Consider the following 19,830-nt stretch of genomic DNA (forward strand, 5'->3'; position numbering starts at 1 on the left):
GTTTTGCCTGCACAGCGTTTGCGTTGTGGTTGTGAAATCTTTTGTAATAAACATGTCTTAAAAGGGGCTTACAGCCCGCCCCCTTGCTTTCATTGCTTTTCATTGGTTCCTTTGATTAAACGTACGTTTCCTCCGTTTCTTTTGGCTGTAGCAAACTGTTTTAGCGTGTTGTTCCTCTCCTGTGCTTCTCTTTTCAGTTTCCCATCACCGAAGTACTGTTTCCATAAGAGTAATCCATGGTCCGGATCAGTGAGTGTTCAGGTTCCTAGCGACTGCTCGTCTGATTTTCCAGATGAGCAGGTGCTAGCATCCTGAACACCGACTGATCTGGCCGGTTACGTGTTTGCTTGCCAACCATACCAGTTTCACCTGAATTCACTTAGGACCATGGATTACTCTTATCCTGGAGTATCTATGTAAGTATTTACCTCATTTGATAAACAAGACGTTGACTTTACGTAATAGTAACCGTAATTGAAGCGCTTTAGCGATCCGATAATCTGGTACCAATTAATTTGACTGTTTGGACCCGTTTTACCTCATTTGATAAACAAGACGTTGACTTTACGTAATAGTAACCGTAATTGAAGCGCTTTAGCGATCCGATAATCTGGTACCAATTAATTTGACTGTTTGGACCCGTTTTTCCCTCATTTAATGAATATGAGGAGCTCTCTGTCTGCTATATAAAATAGATAAGCTGACAGAAGTTTACTGTATTCGCTGTCACTCCTTTTCTATGGACTATTCATCGTCTTACCTAACATACAGACTTATCGTGCCCTGAATAAGTCCTTTTGGAGAACGAAACGCGTCGGCTGTTTTTTGATCGTCCTGATTGTGTTTTAATCCTGTATGAAAATAAAAGAAGATTTATGAAGAATATATTTGTGGACACAGATTAAAAAATTCTTTGCCTGGGTCTTTGGTGGTGCACCTTTGCTTTGGTTTAAAATGTGATATTCCTGTATTGGAATTTCATTGTGACAGTGGATGCTTTGCAGTGTGCACACAAACTACTGGGTAGTTCCGAAATATATATATAGAACATAGGGATAGCGGGTCAGGTGCTGTGGTATATCTGGTTCCACTGTCTAGCTTTATTCCCTGAAGAGATGGGTTTAACAATTTTTTTTAGATATTCACGTGTGATATTTTTATATAGAATAAATCTAAATAGGTTTTTGTGTGCTGTAAATGGATATCTTGCATGGAACCAGCCCTCATGCACGTAGGTTGTCCACCCCAGAAGTAGATCATTACTAAAACAAAACAACTCACTGATATATCTTATATCAAATAATGTTATGTTTAGATATACAAATTGGTAACTCACAATTATAAAAGAAACACAAAACATTCCCAAAAAATGCTTGAAGCTGAAGCAAGAGTGTGGCTGTGATCCACATTCTAAATCGATATTATCAAAACCAATAGGTTTGACCTTGCATGCTGGTGCAAATGTTAACTTTTAAAAATATTTTTTATTACAAACATATGCCACAAAAAGAAAAAGGAAAAAAAGCAAACAAGCCAACAACTGAATGTGGCATTACATACTAGCAAAAATGTTTTACCAGTGATGATTAAAAAAAACACACAAGCCTTTTAGTTGCTCTATGCCCTTTGCTATTTTCTGTGAAGGCAACATGAAGAAATCAGCACCCAAACACCCATGCAAGTTGCAGACAGCTACAATGTTACTTAAACACGTTTAACAACAACTTCAAAAAGGAGACAGGAGACACCATCTAACTGGTTACCTGAATTGCGGGCTAAAGAAATAGCCTTTTTTTGCTAAAGATAACATACAAAATACAGTTTAAAAAGTGTCCTTCGAAAGGCTTTGCCAATGAAGAGTAAGGAACAATTTTTAAATGGAGGTGAACAATGAGTACACACTTTATGAAGCCACTGAAAGTGAAGAAGAGCAATGGGTAAAATGTACTGGCTCATTGTCCTAAGTTCTATGCTGTGGTAGGCAGAGGCAAAATGTCAATTACAATCAAACAGACCAATGATTGAAGCCTGATGATTCAAAGACCTTCTATGTATATATGTTGTTTATGATTGTTTTTGGAAAACAATAGTCTTTTAAGACAAAAGGCCAAACCTATAAAAACTGAAATTTAACGTTTATAATTAGGGCTCCCAGTTTTATGGTATTTATATTTTTGCCATTTCCATCTGTATTTATCCTTTTTTTCTTTTTTGCTCATTTTACCTGTATTTCTCCATATTTATTTTAGGTTTTGTGAAAAATAAAGCTGAAATGTGTATATATCTGCATTTATTATACCGGTTAATATGCACTCATGCCTGAACCGCTGACAGTTTTCAATGATACATACACATTCAGATGGTAAAATATGCATTTGTAAGAAAATATATACATTTTAGTATCAATGTTGTGCAAATCTACAGCTGGTTAAGGCTCTTTATTAAAACCCTTATATGTTTTAATCCCCTTTCCAGCCAATTCGCACAGCTATTGGCATGGCAGTCATGACTAACAGCATCTAGAATAACTCAAAAACAACCTAATTTCCGCTTTTATCCACATTTAAAAAAAAATATGCACAGGAAAATAAATGGTTTTCTGTCTGTATTTATCTGTAAAAATCAGTAAAAACGGAAAACAGGGAGTCTTATTTATAATAAACCATTTAATGGGAAAACCCCCTATTTTGTCCTAACACATCCTTATGCATGACAACATAAGTGACTTGACTTGTCAAATCATTAACACCATACATATAATATGTGCTATTCAGTTATCTAAGATAATTCTGAGAAACTACTAATCATACCATCTGACCATCATTTTTTTATTTAACAATTTCCCTGAAAATCCTTTATTGGCATACGTTTTGCTTGGCTTTTTTAAATTCTTGACTTCAAGGCCTTGCTTTACACAAATGCATATAATTAATTGTAACTAAAATCTATGAGCAGTACTAGTCTCTTAATTACTCCATCTACATTATGTGAGCATAAAGGAGGATATGACTGTTGATGTGCTTATGAACTTAATCAATAACAATCTGGGCAAAACGTTAGTGACAGCAGTGCCATGCTACTATATAATTCTGAGATGTCCTAAAAAGAATGAATGCACGTCTTACTTGCATGTAAATATATCTTCTTGCATCTTACAGGTTAAACTCCAAGTATGTGCATGCCATGAACAACCTTGGTAATATATTGAAAGAAAGAAATGAACTCCAGGAAGCAGAGGAAGTGCTGTCATTAGCTGTGCAGATACAGTACGTAAAATAATTGCACTATTTGGAATAGAGGTCATGTAAACATTTTTCAGACATTTAGTATTTGAAGTGTGATTTATTTTTATTTTGCTTCCCAGACCTGATTTTGCTGCAGCCTGGATGAACCTCGGAATAGTGCAAAATAGCCTTAAAAGGTTTGATGAGGCTGAAAAAAGCTACTGGACAGCAATCAAACACAGAAAAAAATATCCAGACTGTTACTACAACTTGGGCCGTCTAGTAAGTAGTGAAGCTTGTTTGTACTGAAAACATTGCCCATATTGTAAAGGTCAATTTTGCAGACTTGCGAGTTGTTTGATAAAACTTAGAAAATTTGGTTCAGCACAAAAGGCACAGAGCCTTTGCTCTTCAACTGTGGCAAAAAGTGCATTTTCTCCTTACTATGTGGAACAGATGCTAAGGAAGATAAGTTTTCCCTACTATCTGTGTGAAAGGATGAAGACAGTATGTATTTTCAGCCTTCAATTTTCAATCCGTCAGCCCCGGCAGCAACTGTCTTCTTCTGAACCCCTGTCCCACGGTGTTCCGTGCACGGAACGGGGAATACCGTTACCCAATTGTTCCATGCCCAGACCACGAGGATGAGCCCTACACACACCCCTTACTTTACAATCAAGTTGGTTGGTGCTGGTCATGCTCGGTTTGCTCCTGCACTCATCCTCTCATGCACATAAGCGGACTTAGAGTCAGGCACCAATGAAGCAAAACTTTTGTTCAAGACCCTTCCATCCGTGAGGACAATCATATGCTCCTTCATGTCCTGTCCCTGCACAGGCCTCGAGAACCAGGATTAACCTTTCTGGACACAGCTAGATTTCTTAATACCAACCCAATAACTCGCCTTGACAAGTAATCTACTACAAACTTTGTCCACAGTACTATACTTCCTCAATACTTCTCGTCTCACATCAACAACACCACTCCTCTTCACAACATCACCCTTTTGAGCCCATCCATTCTTTATTCAAGTTTGTCCCAGCAGTCCGGCCCCTTAACAAGGTGAGAGGTGACATTTCATTCCTTACATGAGGTGTGGTCCCCATAGCCAAAATTCTATTCCTCATCATAGACTTCCATTCCAACCCATTCGCCAATGCCAATTGAGGCTGATATGTAATGACTCAATTCACCCTTTCAGCAAGTCCAATACTGCAGGGATGGTACAATGATGATCTGATGTGTTTGTTAGCCACTTCTAAAACACTTCCATTTCTTTTGACACTAACTGGGTGGCATTATCGGTCACAGTTTCTTTATGAAATCCTTCTCTCAAGAACACTGCTTCGCAAAAATCAAGTGCTACCCGAGAATTTACTGTGTCAACAGATTTGATCTAAGCCCATTTGGTAAAATAGTCAATCAATACTCAAGCATACTTAGGCGTGCTCCTCAAAACATCAAATGGTCCACAAATGTCAAAAGGTCAGTTTATACCATGGCAAAATCACTGTGGTTATGGGGGTAATGGGACTAAGACAAGACACCTGAGTCTTGTCGCTCATGATACATGCACTGTACTCACGAACATGATGTTTTATTGCCCTATGAACCCCTGGCCACCTGTAATACTCACGTATTCTGTGTTTCATGGCGTGGATGCCTATATGACCTTCATGAACTAAAGTTAGAACTCTTTGCGCAACATAGATGAAACTACTAGCAACCAACTCCTGCATAGAACAATATCCACTTGCAATAATTCATCAGAAACCCTCTAATAAGGAACTAAACTCTCCAGGACATCTTTTGAAGATGGCCAATGGCTGGTAATTACCTTAATTACACATTAAATCTCATTGTTACTGGTCAGCACCTTCATCCAGTCCTCTTCCAAATGGGCACTATTCATGGCAGCATCAGTGGAACTCACTACCCACACCATACCCAAGTCATCTTCCATCTCCGATTGGAATCTGTCTCATTCAACAGTAACCTTGACAAACAGTGAGGAAAAGTATTCTTCGCACCAGCTACATACTTTAACCTGGAATGGAACTCCTGTAATCTATATTGCCATTTTTCAATACAGTGAGTTTCCCTACCACCCCCATTAGTGCTAAATAGGTCTACCAGTGATTTATGATATGTTCTTGCCTCACACAAAGTTTCTGTAATACTGCACCCCACCCCAAACCAAGTGCTTCCTTCTCTATTGTATTATAAGTGGATTCAGCACCTCTCAAGGCCCTTGAAGCAAATGCAATGATTTATTTACCATTCTTGCCCCACCTCTACATAATCCTGGTTCCAAGGCCTGCATTGCTGGAATCAGTAGAAATGATATAGGGGGTCATAGGTATCAAACGGTTTAAGAGGGTACGGCCCCACAATGTCCTGTTTGATTGATTCAAACACCCTCTCACACTCATCACACCACACACAAACTTAGCATAATATTCTAGTAAGCCAAAAAAAGTTCTAAGTTGGTCCTTGTTGACAGGCTTGGAAGACTTCTCAATAGCTTCCAGGATTTTGACCTTAAGCTTTACCCCATCTTTTGACACATGATGTCTTAATTAGTCAACCCCATCCTGGGAACATTTGTGTTTGTCTTTCCTTAATTTCAGTCTCAAAAGCACGAATTTCAACCTCTGGTCATTGTCACATTTATCCGTACTATACACCAACATATCATCTTTGAAGTATGTCACTCCAGGTGTGTCTCTAAACATTTTTTCCATTAACCGTTGGAAAACAGCTGAAGTGAATGCTAATCCAAATGGCATCCAGATGTGGGGGTATGCCCCTTCTTGAGTGACAAAAGATGTGAGGTATCTAGATTCTTGGTATAATCAGAGGGGAATGAATCAATTGCCCTGTATGTTACCAAGGTCGGGGGTTCTGGTCGTCTTAAAAAACCCTCATTCACGAAATTACAGTGGGTGCGGTGACAGAAATGGTTACGTGAAAAGCATCATCATAGGGTCTTGGTTATGCTTTCCTCCACCTGGAGGAAGACCAACTGGCATTTACAGTAGTGATTAGAGAACTTGATGGTTAGGTTGCATTGTCATTAAAATTACCTCCATCTATCGATCTTGATTTTATTATGTCGAAGATGGGGTAAAGGTAAAAACAAGTTGGTGATGCAGTAATAGAAGGGCTACTGTTCTATCGCACCTCTTTGAAAACGTGGCTCGTCGACATGTTGGTGATGCGGTAATAGAAGGGCTACTGTTCTATCGCACCTCTTTGAAAACGTGGCTGGTCGACATGTTTCAGCCCAGGTGTGCCCAGTACGGTCTGGGGGCTTTCTGCAGGACCAATGGAGAGCACGTTGTCCAGTCGTAACGTGCAAAGGTAAGTAGTGCACTTTCCCTTCTTCTTAAGGGCCCCTGTTCGCACACTTACGAGTTGTAGATGTAATTGTGTCTATAACTGAAATAGAAAAAGACCGTCAAGACAAAAGATAATAGTACATAACAGCATAATTTGGGCTATTGTGTTCGAAATTTTTGGCAGAGGTGATGCTAGAGATTCAGATTTTGAACTTTCTGAGTGTTACTGGGAAAAGATCAACAATATTCATGGAGAAATGCACAACAATAATAGCTCTGGTGGACAAATTTGTCTGTGAGCTGAGCTTGTAAGTGATGGTAAAACACAGTAGGGTGATTAAACTTGGAAATCAAAACAGAGAAAATGGTGCACAATAACATTGTACTTAGTCATGCTTTATCATGTAATACGTGCAGCAGGAACATTAGGCAGTGTGGTGCCTGCCTTGGGCCAGAATGTGCCAGAATTAGCTGAACAACCTAGTAAGAGCGCTGATATGCTTTTATATGAGCGCATTAGCAAATATTGTCCCTGTGATTGTAACAGTAAATTACAGAAAGGTTATTGAACATCATATTCAAAACAATGAGATTGAGGCACAACAATGTCACAATTGGTCATATGCTTATTCATACAATGCGTGTGTTCAGTGCATCTTGTCATGCAAAGCGCGCTTGGGGCCAGTACTTTCAGGTCAGTGTGGTTGTACTTAAATAGGACAGCTGAGAAGGTCTTATGTATGGGTGTTAAAGCCCAAATTATACGACTTAACCAGATAAATTACTGTTCAAAGAAATGCGGTTGTTGCATTGCCGACAAGATCGGGTCAGTAACTTTTAGTATGCGGCACGTGTTAAGTATAATTGTAAGTGTTACGCGTGTCCGTGGGCCAAGTCTGTTTGGTAATATAGGCGCGCTTCAATTTTATGAGGGTTCCATTTCCTCTAAGGGAGATTTGGTTTCAGTTAAAGACAAAGTGGTACAGTGCGCATGACGCTTAGGCGCTGTCGCGAAATGGTGTAAGGTTTGTGAAGTTTGTCTGTTACCTTGGCAGACGGTAGCTGGACTCCGTCGGGGGACAGACGGTCGGACTCTCTATAAAACTGAGAGTATAACAGAGGTTATTCTTATACCTGCGTAGTTACTTGGCAGATAAAGAGGCCGGGAGGCATGACATACCTTTGGATCCTGTTAGCAACTTGTGCTGGTGCTGTCTACCGTGCCCCGGAGGTGGGGCCCGCGAGAGGCAATTGTTATGTGCAGCAAAGAATAGTTTGCATAGATGAAAGACTATCCGTTTGAACAATGGATTTGCATAGTGAATCCATGTGGTAGCGTATATATTTGAATCTACTGACTGGTGTGTCTAGATTCTTGGCACAACTCAACCTGGTGGTAAACAGCTGACATATCCAATGATGTAAATCATTCCGTCCCCTTTAAGGTTACCAACATTTTGCTAATATTGGGCAATGGTTGGCGATCAACCCAAATGTTAGCATTCAAAGCTCTTAGATCAGCATACAATCTCAGTGTTGTCGCCCTCCTATGTTGATACCACAGGAGCCAGTCACTCGGAGCCTTCAATAGGTTCAATGATACCGAGTCTCACAGCTTTTTAAGTTTGAATCTCAGTTCTTCCTGAAGGCTCAATGGTACCCGGGAGACTTTGTGAATAACTGCACAGGCATTGTCCTTCAACACAATGTGGTTCTGAAACCCTTTCATCTTCTCCAAATTTTCGTCGAACACACCAGGGTACTCCTTTGTCCACTCACTCTCTTCAACTTGGCCAACACACACATTTTTTTTAAAACAAATTTTATTGGGCTTTATTCATACAGCCAATCACAGCAATTACATTACCCGCACTATCTAAGTCCCTCTAAGAAACCCCCCAGATAGCAAATACAGGGAGAGGATCAGGAAAAAACTAGTGCAAGTCCATGAGTCGTAATAAAATGACTCTCAATGAATCCCCGATCATGAACCCTATACAGTCCCCATCTTCCCACCCTCCTCCCCAGATCCCCCAACATCGATATCAAGACTCTGCTTCAGTTATGATAAATTGTGTGCACAGGAACTCACAAAGGTTGCTCAATGTAGTGTGCCTGTCATGTCCCAGGGATGATCATCTCTAGGGCTGCTACTCTGCCGTGTCGTCATGCATGCTACGGTCCCGCAGTGATTGTACTAAAGCGTCCCATGCCTGAGCTGCTTCTAACGCCTTATCCTTAACCTGTCGCCGCGTATTTTGAAATCTCAGCACACTTTCACCATTGGCCCACTTAAGAAACTTGTGTCCCCACCGGACGCTGCTAGGGCCTATCGCTGCCTTCCAGTGCTGTGTGATTTCTCGCTTAGCTATTATGAGCCCCATATCTATAAACTTGCTTGTGATCTTATTCCTGGGGGTATGGGGAAACCAGTGTGGTACACCCACAGCCATATCAAACATTAAGTCCCTTTCAGTTATCGCATTGAGAGTGTCTCCCACCTCCTTCCAATAGAGCGCCAGGTTGGGGCATGTCCAGAGCATTTGATCTAACTCCACTCCTATCCTCAGACATCGAGGGCATGCTGCCGTATCTACATGGAAGTATTTTTGGATTTTGCCTGGTGTTCAATATGACCGGTGGAGTATGTAAAAGTGTACCAGTTGGAATCTGGCATTGCGCATGCTTTTCCAAGCTCTCTGCAATAGCTCTGCCCTCACTGTGTCGGGGATGTCTTTGCCTATGTCAGTTTCCCACCGTTGCTTTAGCGTCTCCAGCGGTGGTAGCCCCTCATTAATCATTCTGGAGTAGAAGCACGTGACCGCCTTGAAGGTCCCCGCCGCCATCATAACGTACTGGCAGGCTATTGACGTCCTTGGCTCCATCAGACCCTCCTTCCAATGCCTCTGCATTGCTCGCGTCAGTGCTGCATGTAGCAGGAATCCCTGCTGGTAACTCAAACCGTTCTTGAAGTGTCGGATATGGCAGTAATGCTCCGTCTTCAAATACGTCTCCCAGGACTTAGATCCCCGCCTCTTTCCACCCTTGGAGCGGTGACAAATCGCCACTGTGTGGTAGCGCCGTTAGCATTCCCAGTGGGATTTCAGGGGTGTATGGATGGAGTACTTTCGCTCTGCGCTGTGATCGGTTCCATCACAGCCTGATCGTCTTTTTATCCTGGGTGAGCTCTCCAAGGTCCAATTTCTACTGGAGCGCTGTGAAGGAGAGGACATGGCGAGGTATACCCATACCCCGCTTGTGTTCCGGTCCCCGGAATTCACGCGCTATCTCCTGTGTGTATATCTGCAGTTGGGCTGCTAGATAGTATAATTCAAAATCGGGGACCGCCAGTCCCCCCTCCAGTTTAGGTCGTAATAAGGTGGTCTGCGCTACCCTTCATCGTCCCGCCCCCAAAAAAAGGAGATTAGCATGGACTTCAGGAGGCGGAAGGTTGCTGCAGGTATCCACACTGGCAGTGTCCTGAAATAATAAAGGAGCCTCGGGAGAGCCACCATTTTTAGCAAAGCTATGCGACCCGCCACTGATAGTGGGAGAGTGGGCCAAAAGGACATACTGCCCTTCAGCGCCCTCAAGCTACGGTTGATATTGCCTTCCAGTAAATCAGTTGTCGCATGATATATGTGCATGCCCAAGTATTTCAGGCATCTGGGCTCCCATCTGACTGCTCGGACCGTGCGTGGTTGGATCTCCCCCTGGCGTACAGGAAACAAGCACGTTTTGGACCAATTCACCCTCAGGCCGGATACCTCTCCGAAGGGCGTTAGGAGAGTCTCAGCACTTGACAGGGCCTCGTCAGCGTCTTCGAGAAAAAGTAGGTCGTCATCGGCATACAGCGAGATATATTGTTGCCCAGTCCGGCTACGTAAATCCCGAAAGTGATGACCCGACCGAATTGCCATCGCAAGAGGTTCCACCGCCAGAGCGAACAGCAAAGGAGACAGCGAGCCCCCCTGTCTTGTGCCACGCTCCACTGAATATTGCGGCAATATCAACGTGCCCGTTCTTACTCTGGCCACCGCTGAGGCGTATAGGACTGTAGTCCAGGGCAGGTACTCCTCCCCCACTCCAAAGCACCTTAACACTGCATATAGATACTCCCATTCAAGGCAGTCAAATACCTTCTCTATGTCCACCGACAGTATCATTGGCTGTCTAGTTTCGTGATGGTCACCCTCGAGAAGGCGTAGCAAGCGGCATATGTTCATATTTCACGTCGGAATAAATCCAGCCTGGTCCTCATGGACCAGCGTAGTCCTGTGTTCCAGTAGCCGAGACGCTAAGATGCTGCTCAATATTTTATAATCAATGGTTAGCATTGATAGGGGCCTGTACGATGCTGTGTCTCCACTCTCCCTCCCTGGTTTCAGTAATGGTATCACCAGCGCTTCCCGCATAGAGTGTGGTAACCGACCCACTTGCTTCGCTTCTTTGTAGACCTTAAGCAGTCTAGGTGCCAGCAGGTCAGTGTATTTTCTTTTTTTTTTTTTATTTGTTTTTATTGTTGCCATCACATGTTAAACATCAACGGATATTCATTGTTCATTGCAGCGTCAACATTCAGCTGCTTCCAATCAGTAGAGCAACTTTCCAAACTCTTAACTTATTAATAAAAGGGTCAAGATATACGATCCGCGTCATAAATCAAATACTGCATTTGCGTGAATAGAAGCATCTCAAGGCATTGTACATAATCACTGCAAAAACAAGTCTGCCTGCATTTTCAGTTCATAGGGCCCTGTGCATTCCGTTGCTTCTAATGCCCTTTCCCTTGTTCCCCCCTACTACTCCATATCCTCCTCTTCCCCTGAGCTATCCCCCTCTTCATCTTCAGGCAGAGGCTCACAGATATCCCCCCTGTATGTGTTCCAAGGTGCCCATATTTTGTTCCATTTACGTGGATTAAGCCTTTGTTGGTATATTGCCCTCTCAGTCACCATAAGCATGTCCATGTTCCTGCACCACTGAGCCAGGGTCGGGGTCTCCAGTGCCCCCCAATTCTTTGTGATATCCCTTTTTGCCAGCATCATACCAATGATCACCCATCGTTTCCCATGCAATGGCAGGTCGGTTGGGCCCCACACATTCAGCAGGCAGACCCTAGGGTCAGGTGTGAACGAGGTCTGTAGGGTCTGACTGACCGTGCGTGTTACACGTCTCCAGTACTCTTGTATTGCAGGGCAGGCCCACAAAGTATGGAACAGCGTACCCTCCTCCCCACAATTTCTTAGGCAGTATGGGTGTTCTGCCCTGTGGATTTTGTGTAGTGTCGTGCGGGTGTAGTAAACCCTATGTAGTATTTTAAATTGGACCAGTCTAAATCTGGTGGATATACCCGCCTCCCTCGGTAACGCCAATGCTGCATTCCAATCGGCCTCATCCAGGTCCCCGATCTCATCCTCCCATTTTTCCTTCAGCTTCACCAGTGGATCCGGTAGGTTGTTCAGCAGCTTACGGTAGGTAAGGGAGGTAGCACTTGCCTCCATATAGTCTGTCAGCAGTCGATCCTCTAACGGGGCAGACTCCGGGACCGACACCCCCGGCTCTAAAACTGACAAGAGTGCATGCCTTACTTGTACATATCTGTATGTTCCAGTCACCCCCAGCTCGTACTGCTCCCTCAGGGTCGCAAAGGAGAGCACGCCATCTCTCGTCCAGAGGTCACCCACCGTGGAGATCCCGATGTCGTCCCATTTGTCAAACCCTTTACAGCTGCGCAGACTACCGAGGGCCTTGGCATCCCATAGTGGTGTAAGTTGGGTAATCACTCCCTCCCAAGATAGCCGCCTCTGAGCTTTATGCCATATTGACACTGTGTGTTTAGTGGGTCCCTCCAGCTTCCTCACCATGCCCTTGTTATAGAGTGGGGCCAGTAGGGTGTTCGTGCCCAATTGGCGTCTATCCGCCAGGTAGGCCGGGTCATCTTGTGCTCCATGAATCCATTGGTTGATCACCTTAAGGTGAGCTGCCCAATAGTACAATTCAAGGTTCGGGAGTGCTATCCCCCCGCTGTACCAGTCTCTATTCAATTTCAATTGTGCTACCCTAGCCGGCTTGTCTCCCCACAGTAGGCCTGACAGTTGCGCCGACACTTGGCGGAAGAACGATATCGGGACTATCGCCGGCGTGTTTTCCAGGACATATAAGAAACGAGGCAGCGCCATCATTTTGAAGAGCGCCGCTCTACCTAGCAGAGTCAAGGGGAGGGTCTTCCAGTGGCGCACATCGGCCTTGAGCCTGCCCAGCAGGGGCCCAAGGTTCAACTCCAGAAAGGTCGCATGTTCCTTTGTGATTTGAATCCCCAGGTATTTGAAGGAAAGGGGTTCCGTGAGTAGTTGGCAATCAGTAGGTAGGACCGGGGGATCGCCCTGTACCATAAAGAGTATGGACTTGGACCAGTTAAGTTTGTACCCTGATGCTGCACCATGTCTCTCACACAGTGCCAGTAGTACCGGAATACCATTCGTGAGGTCCGTGAGGTAAATAAGCATGTCATCAGCATACAGGGAAACCCTATCCTCCCAGTCGCCTCCCCATCGTATGCCCTTCAGCAGCTGGGTGGTTCTGATGACCGTCGCCAGTGGTTCCAGTACTAAGGCGAACAACAGCGGCGATAGCGGGCACCCCTGTCTTGTGCCTCTCGCCAGCGGGAGTTCTCTCGAGATACAACCATTGGCCGTGACCCTTGCCACGGGGTCGGTATATAATAGCCTGACCCATGATATGAATTTCGCGCCAATCCCCATGTGTTCCAGGACCGCAAAGAGATATCTCCATTCTACCAGGTCGAACGCCATTTTGGCATCCAATGACAGCACCGCTGCCGGCTCCGCCAACTGTGGGGCGCGTGCTAGTACCCCGTGCAGCCGTCGCAAATTCAGCGCCGTACTCCGGTGTGGCATAAAGCCCGACTGGTCCGGATGAATCAGGTGCGTCAGATGGGGCAGCAGTCTAGTGGCCAATAGTTTTGCCAAAATTTTATTTTCGGCGTTAAGGAGGGAGATTGGGCGGTATGAACCGCACTCCTCAGGGGGTTTGCCGGGCTTCGGTATTGCTATTATAGTGGCCGTGCGCTGGTCAGGAGGCAAATGCCCCCGCTCTCGGCATTCCCTGTACATATTGAGCAAGGGTGCGGACAGCGTTTCGGACATGCTCTTGTACCATTCAATCGGCACTCCGTTGGGGCCTAGCGCTTTCCCTGGGTGTAACGCTGCTATGGCTAATTGTATTTCTTCAGCCGTCAGGTCCGAGTCAAGCTCGTCCCGTTTGTCCTGGGAGAGAGTACGTGTAGGCACCCCTAAGAGAGATCCTTCTGCCATCTCCCGCGTGACCTCGAATTCAGGGGAATATACTGAGTGAAAATGGTCCGCCAGGAGTTCCACTATTCGTGCCGGACTGGTCTGTATCACCCCTTCAGAGTCTTTCAGTTGCAGTATGGCCCTCTGTCCTCCCCGTTTTCGTTCCAGCCAGGCTAGGAGTTTACCTGCCTTATCGCCCACGTCATATATCCTACTCGTTGTCGCCGCCATACTGTCTACTACCTTGCGGCGCACATGGTCAGCATGACGCTGCTGACACAGTTTAAGCGCGTGTTGCGAATCCCCTGTCGGGTTACTCTCGTGGTCCTGCGTTGCTCTGGCAAGTTGGTCCTCTAGCTCTAACAGTTCCTGAAGTCGCGTGCGTTTATGCTGTGTGATAGCTGAGATTGCCTGTCCGCGAAGAACCGTCTTGTATGCTTCCCAAAAGGTTACATAGGATGCCACCGACCCTTCATTTTCAGCGAGTTAGGATCTCGTGCTTCTTTTTAATGTCTTGGCTATAATAGGCTCCTTGAGGTATCCCGGGTAGATAGGGTAGATGCGTCTATGGGTTCGTTCCTGGCTGGAGAGAGTCAGTGTCAGTGGGGAATGATCCGAGACCCCTCGCGGTCTGATTTTAGTGTCCGTGAAATTGAGGAGGCCCCCCCCTAGAGTAAGGAAGTAGTCAATCCGTGATAGGCTGTCATGGACTGCCGAGTAGTAGGTATACTGCCGGTCCTCTGGGTGGAACTGCCGCCATATGTCTACTAAACCTTGTGCCTCCATGAAGTCTTGTAATCTGGAAGGCCCTGGTGTTTGTGTGCGCGCAGGGTAGCGATCTAGGGAGTTGTGTGCCACCGCATTAAAAGTCACCCCCCATGATAAGATCACCTTCTGGAAGGTCCAACAGGAATTTTCCCAGTTCTGGGAGAGCTAAGTTGTGCAGTGCCGGCGGGATATACACCGAGACCACATTGAGCGGCTCCCCTCCCACTGTCCATGTATCGCCGCGAAGCGCCCCTGTGTGTCGATGCTAACGGATTGGGATATGAACCTGGACGAGCGGTGCATTAATATTCCTGTACCCCGTGACCCCTTAGTAAACTCAGAGTGTACAACCATGCTGTAGCCTTTCCTATCTAGGGCCCGTGTCGCTGTGCCAGTTAGATGCGTTTCCTGTAGTAGGACCAAGGCAGGATTCAATCTCTTTATGTTCTGTAAGACCAACCCACGCTTAATTTTGTCTCCCAGCCCCCTCACATTCCAGGACATGGGGCTCAACGGAGATGCCCGCCCCATACTAGTATCCCTCCCCACCATGTGTAGATGAGCAGGAAGTTTGTCCATATTTGCGGTGAATCAAGCAGCTTGTGGAGTGAGTCTGTGTGCTGCGCCTCGCAACCACTATTCTACGCGCGTGTGCCCCATGGTGTCGTTCCTGACCCTGTGTACTAACTGAAAACCAAAAACACATCCTACCCCCAACTCCCCCCCTCCCTGCCCCCCTGCTCAACGGACTCAGAACTGCCCGCCCCCCCAACTTAGCAGAGTGCCTGACCCCATCCCAAAACATAGTACTTGCTCGCTGGGGTGTAGGACTCTCCGTAGTCAGCGGCCCCCTTCCACGGCTGCGGAGGCCCTCAGCCCAGTGTCCAAGGCGGCACTGCCGGTCGTCAATGCAGTCAGTTCAGCTGGACCACAGCAGTGAGTCACTGTTCCTCTTCGTCACCCTCCTCCCGAAGTTCATTCAGAGGGGAGAGTACCTCTGCATCCTCCCCGGTGGATTGCGAGCCCGGACGGGACCCAGCATTACGGTGTTTGTTCTGCCTGTTGGAGCGACGCGGGAGGCCCGCCGACCTCCATCCCTCGAGCCATTCCTGCGCCATCTCCGGGGAATCAAAAAAACATGTCTTATTGTCTGCCACAATCCGAAGCTTGGCTGGAAAAAGCATTGAATACGGGATCTCTCTAGCTCTCAGTTCTTTCTTTACTTCGAAAAAAGTTCTCCTCCTCCTTGCGACCTCTGCTGTGTAGTCCGGAAAAAAGGCCAGCGTAGAGTTCTGGATCTTAATAGGGGGTGATGTCCTCGCCGCCTGCAGGATGGCGTCCCGATCCCTGAAATTAAAGAGTCTCGCTATGATCGGCCTGGGGTTGGCGCCCGTTTTCTGGCGTCCTCCAGGGATCCTGTGTGCCCTTTTCACTGTGAAAAACGCGGAGAGTCCTTTAGGCTGTAGATTCTTCTTGATTAAGTTCTCTACATATAGGTCCATCGCCCTTGTGTCTTCCGATTCCGGCACACCTATTATACGGATGTTGTTGCGCCTCGAGCGCCCTTCCTGGTCATCGAGCTTGTCACGCAGTTCCCTATTTTCCTTCGAGATGCGTTCCATACTAATCTGCAGCTCCGAAACATCTTCCACCAGGGACTTGGTAACCACTTCCATATTGTTCACTTTCTCTGTCATCTTATGGAAGTCCGCCCTTATTAGTGTGATTTCAGCCGAGATCGACCCCACCGTAGTTTGCACTTGCGTGAGGGCCCGCATGACATCGTCCAGGGTCGCCTTCTTGCCCCCTGCCGCTTCCGCAGTCTTGCCCTGCTGTGCTTTGGCGTCTGGGGGGGAGGAATTGGGTTTCTCATACGCAAACCGGTCAAGGCGGGATTGCGCCGCTCCGTTTTTCGGCCCCTTGCCAGCCATCTTGGCAGCAGGGCTCTTCGAATGGGAAGGTAGCCGGTGTCTCAGTCCTTTGAACCGATGTAGCTGGTCGTTTGCACTCACACTTGGGTCAGACCCACTCGTATCCCCTCCGGATGGCCACGGGGCCCCTTCCAATAGCCCACGTGGCTCTCAGTGGTTCAGCGTGAACCCCGGGAACTGCGTCTGGTCCATGCGATAACTGGCGACACCACAGGGCCCCTTTCCTTTCACGCTGCTCCCGCAATGACCAGCGGAAACGGTGGGGTGAGGCTGGCCGCTGATGATTAGATCCAGTCGTGGGGCGGTCTTTGTAATGTTCTCCCCTGGAAGAGCGGTCTCTGCTGCACCCCAATATCGTATACGCCTCCCCCACTCTGCGGCCGTCGATCCTTCTGCCTGGTGCTTCCTTTCCACTGTATGGCCTGTATTATTGGCAGCTATTTCGGCCCGGGTCCGAGGGGAAAGTCCTGGGTGGATGATCCCCAGCACCCGGTGTCAGCTCTGGGAGGAGTGTCAGGAAGGTCCGGAGCCCGCCCGGGCTTCCCACAATGTAATGCGCCCCCAGTCCGTGGGGGGGCCCGGGTGCTATATTTTGTCCTGCCTTGCGGTGAAGAGCCACTGCTAGTCTGTCCCTGCGCTCCGTTTGCGACGCCGGGCTGCCGCCGCTGATGCAGGGCTATCTGCGAGTCCCCAAGATGGCGGTCCCTACCTCAGACGTTTCAGCTCCGAGCGCTTCTTCCCGCTCCCGTGGGCTGTCAGGGCAGTTCTCCTCCTTACCTCGGAGGGGTGCCTGGGTCTGCACTCTGGGCTCTTTAATTCCGGTGGCTTTATCCGGGCGCCGATGGTTCTCTTTCGTCGTCTTCGGCCGCGGGCGGGCGCTTCCGGTGTCCCTCTGCCCGGATCAGTCGACTTCCTGCCGGCTCAGCTGGTCCTTCCACTCCCCGGCCCGGACATTCCGCTCAGGCCCACACGGGGTCCGCTGAAAACTGGACTTCCTGACCACGCACTGAAGTCCCGCTGTTCCGTGTCTCTGCCGCCCGGTCCTGGGCTTCGTTGCCTTCCCGCCTGGAAAATTTCATGCACGGATAGGTGTTCGGATTTCTTTAGGAGGCCGCCTCAATCACGGAGCTCTCCTCCTAAGCTGCCGCCATCGTTGGCTGCTAGCCACGCCCCCCCAGGTCAGTGTATTTTCCATAAAATTCTATAGGTAGCCCGTCCAGGCCCGGAGTTTTGTTACGCGCCATACGCTTGATGGCACGGCGTATTTCCCCGAGCTCAATATCTTTGCCTAGGTCTTTCGCTTGGTCGTTATCCAGTTCAGGGAAGCAAAGCCCCCCAGGAAGCTAGCTGTCGCTGAGGCTCCATCTGTTATCGTCCGTTTGTGTAGGGTTTCATAGTATTCCGTGAAGCACTGTAGGATCTCTGGTTGGGTGTAGACTTCCGCTCCGTCTGTCGTGTGCATTGACACTATCGGGGAACCTCTCTTCATGGGGTTGGCAAGCCAAGCCAGCAGGGTCCCAGCTTTATCGCCCTCCGCATGGGTCCTGGCTGTATACGCCTTCTAGTCAAAGCTGCGTAAGCTCTCTGTTTCCACCGCCACTGCTTCCTTCGCCTCACTGATCTTTTCCTGTAGCTCGGGGTGACCAGGCCGTAAGATTTCTGCTTCGCGGAGTGTCTTCTCAGCCTTGTCTAGGTGTCCCAATAGGACCTTCCTCACCCCCACATACTTCCCTATGCAAAGCCCCCTCATTACTACCTTAAAGGCATCCCACTCCATGGCTCTTGTCTCGGTCATGCCGGCGTTGTCCTCAAAGTATTGAGTGATCTCGTCCTCTAGCACAGCGTGAAAGAGAGGGTCCCCCAGCATTTCGGGGCGCAGTCTCCAAGTGGGGAAGCACGAGGCGTTAGGAGACCACTGCAGGGCTATTAACAAAGGATTGTGGTCAGATATCGTCCTCGATAAATATTCAGTTTTTAGGATAGCTGGAAGCAGTCCAGGGGAGCATAAGACCGCATCCAGCCGCACATGGAGTTCATGCATGCCTGAGAAATAGGAGTAATCTCGGTCTTGGGGATGTTGCGCGCACCAGGCATCTATAAGTCCCCACCGAGTTTGCCACTCCATTCAACCCCTAGCCACACGATGTGTCGGGGAGTCCGCCAGGGGGGGTGTGATCAGTCCAGGGATACATTCAGGACCGAGTTAAAGTCACCTCCCAGTATTATCGGCCCCACAAGAAATTGCGCCAAGGCCCCTGATAGCTTTGCCAAGAATGCCACCTGATCAACATTCGGTGCATAGATGCTGCAAAAGGCAATGTCCTTGCCCCGTAGTTTCCCTGCTATAGCCACAAACCTTCCCTCCGGGTCTATGAACTGCCTGGTGAGCTGAAAAGGAACTCCCGCCCTGACCCAAATTAAAGCACCCCTTCGCGAACTCTGAGTATGTGGTGTTAAATACTTGGCCCCTCCATCTACGCTGTAATGCTGTCCCCTCTGTCTGTGTCAAGTGTGTTTCTTGGAGAAGGGCGACCTGCACCCCCCTTCGTGTCAGATAGGCGTGTACTTTATGACGACGTCACATGGTATGTAGGCCCCTCACATTCCAGGTTACACATTTCACTTAAGCCGTTTCGCCCATTGTCCCACATTGTCCTGTGCAGTCCACCTCTGCCGCCCCCCAGGAGCCTCGAGTGTGGTGATTCTGTAACATCGATGATGAGCCCTCCCTCTGACATCCCACAACACCCCCCACCTACCCCAGAACAGGGCCTAGCAAAATCCGTCTAGTTCCTGTCCAAACATCCCAAAGTAGCAACATTGTAACTAACCCCTACAGTAGTCACTGTGGGCACGCCTTAAGGGTGGTAAGGGAGGGCTGGACGCCAACGGGCAGCCACCCAAACTCCAGGGTCTATTCCGCTTGACCGAGCCATACATAAGGAAACATTGCAATGGCCACCCCCCTCCCACAAATAAACAATCTCACCCTCCCCACAACATTACACAAGGAAAGTCCCAACAAATTCCGCATAACAAACTCATACAGCTCACCGGGCGCCTCTAGCCTTCGTCCAGCATTTCCTCAGCCGTCGCCGGAGTGACCACAGGCAAGGGCGAACTGTCCGTCTCCGAACTCTGAGTCTGAATGTTCGTCCCCTTTGGTTGACCCCACCTCGTCCTGCAACGGGGATCCCCGTGGACCTGTCAGGGCATCCATCGCCTCCAAGACCCCCTGCCGTTCTGCCGC

At 47.8% G+C, this 19,830-nt stretch overlaps 1 protein-coding gene across 1 annotated transcript in view; it reads left to right on the forward strand.

Moving 5' to 3' along the window:
- The window catches only part of TMTC4 (transmembrane O-mannosyltransferase targeting cadherins 4), a 996,962-nt gene that overhangs the window by 760,408 nt on the left and 216,724 nt on the right, over positions 1 to 19,830 (forward strand). The window contains exons 13-14 of the mRNA XM_086934371.1: positions 3,159 to 3,266; positions 3,365 to 3,506. Coding sequence (XP_086790497.1) covers positions 3,159 to 3,266; positions 3,365 to 3,506 — 250 coding nt within the window. The remainder of the gene's footprint in view (positions 1 to 3,158; positions 3,267 to 3,364; positions 3,507 to 19,830) is intronic.

Source organism: Lissotriton vulgaris, chromosome 8 (assembly GCF_964263255.1).
Source record: "Lissotriton vulgaris chromosome 8, aLisVul1.2, whole genome shotgun sequence".
NCBI classification, from domain to species: Eukaryota; Metazoa; Chordata; class Amphibia; order Caudata; family Salamandridae; genus Lissotriton; species Lissotriton vulgaris.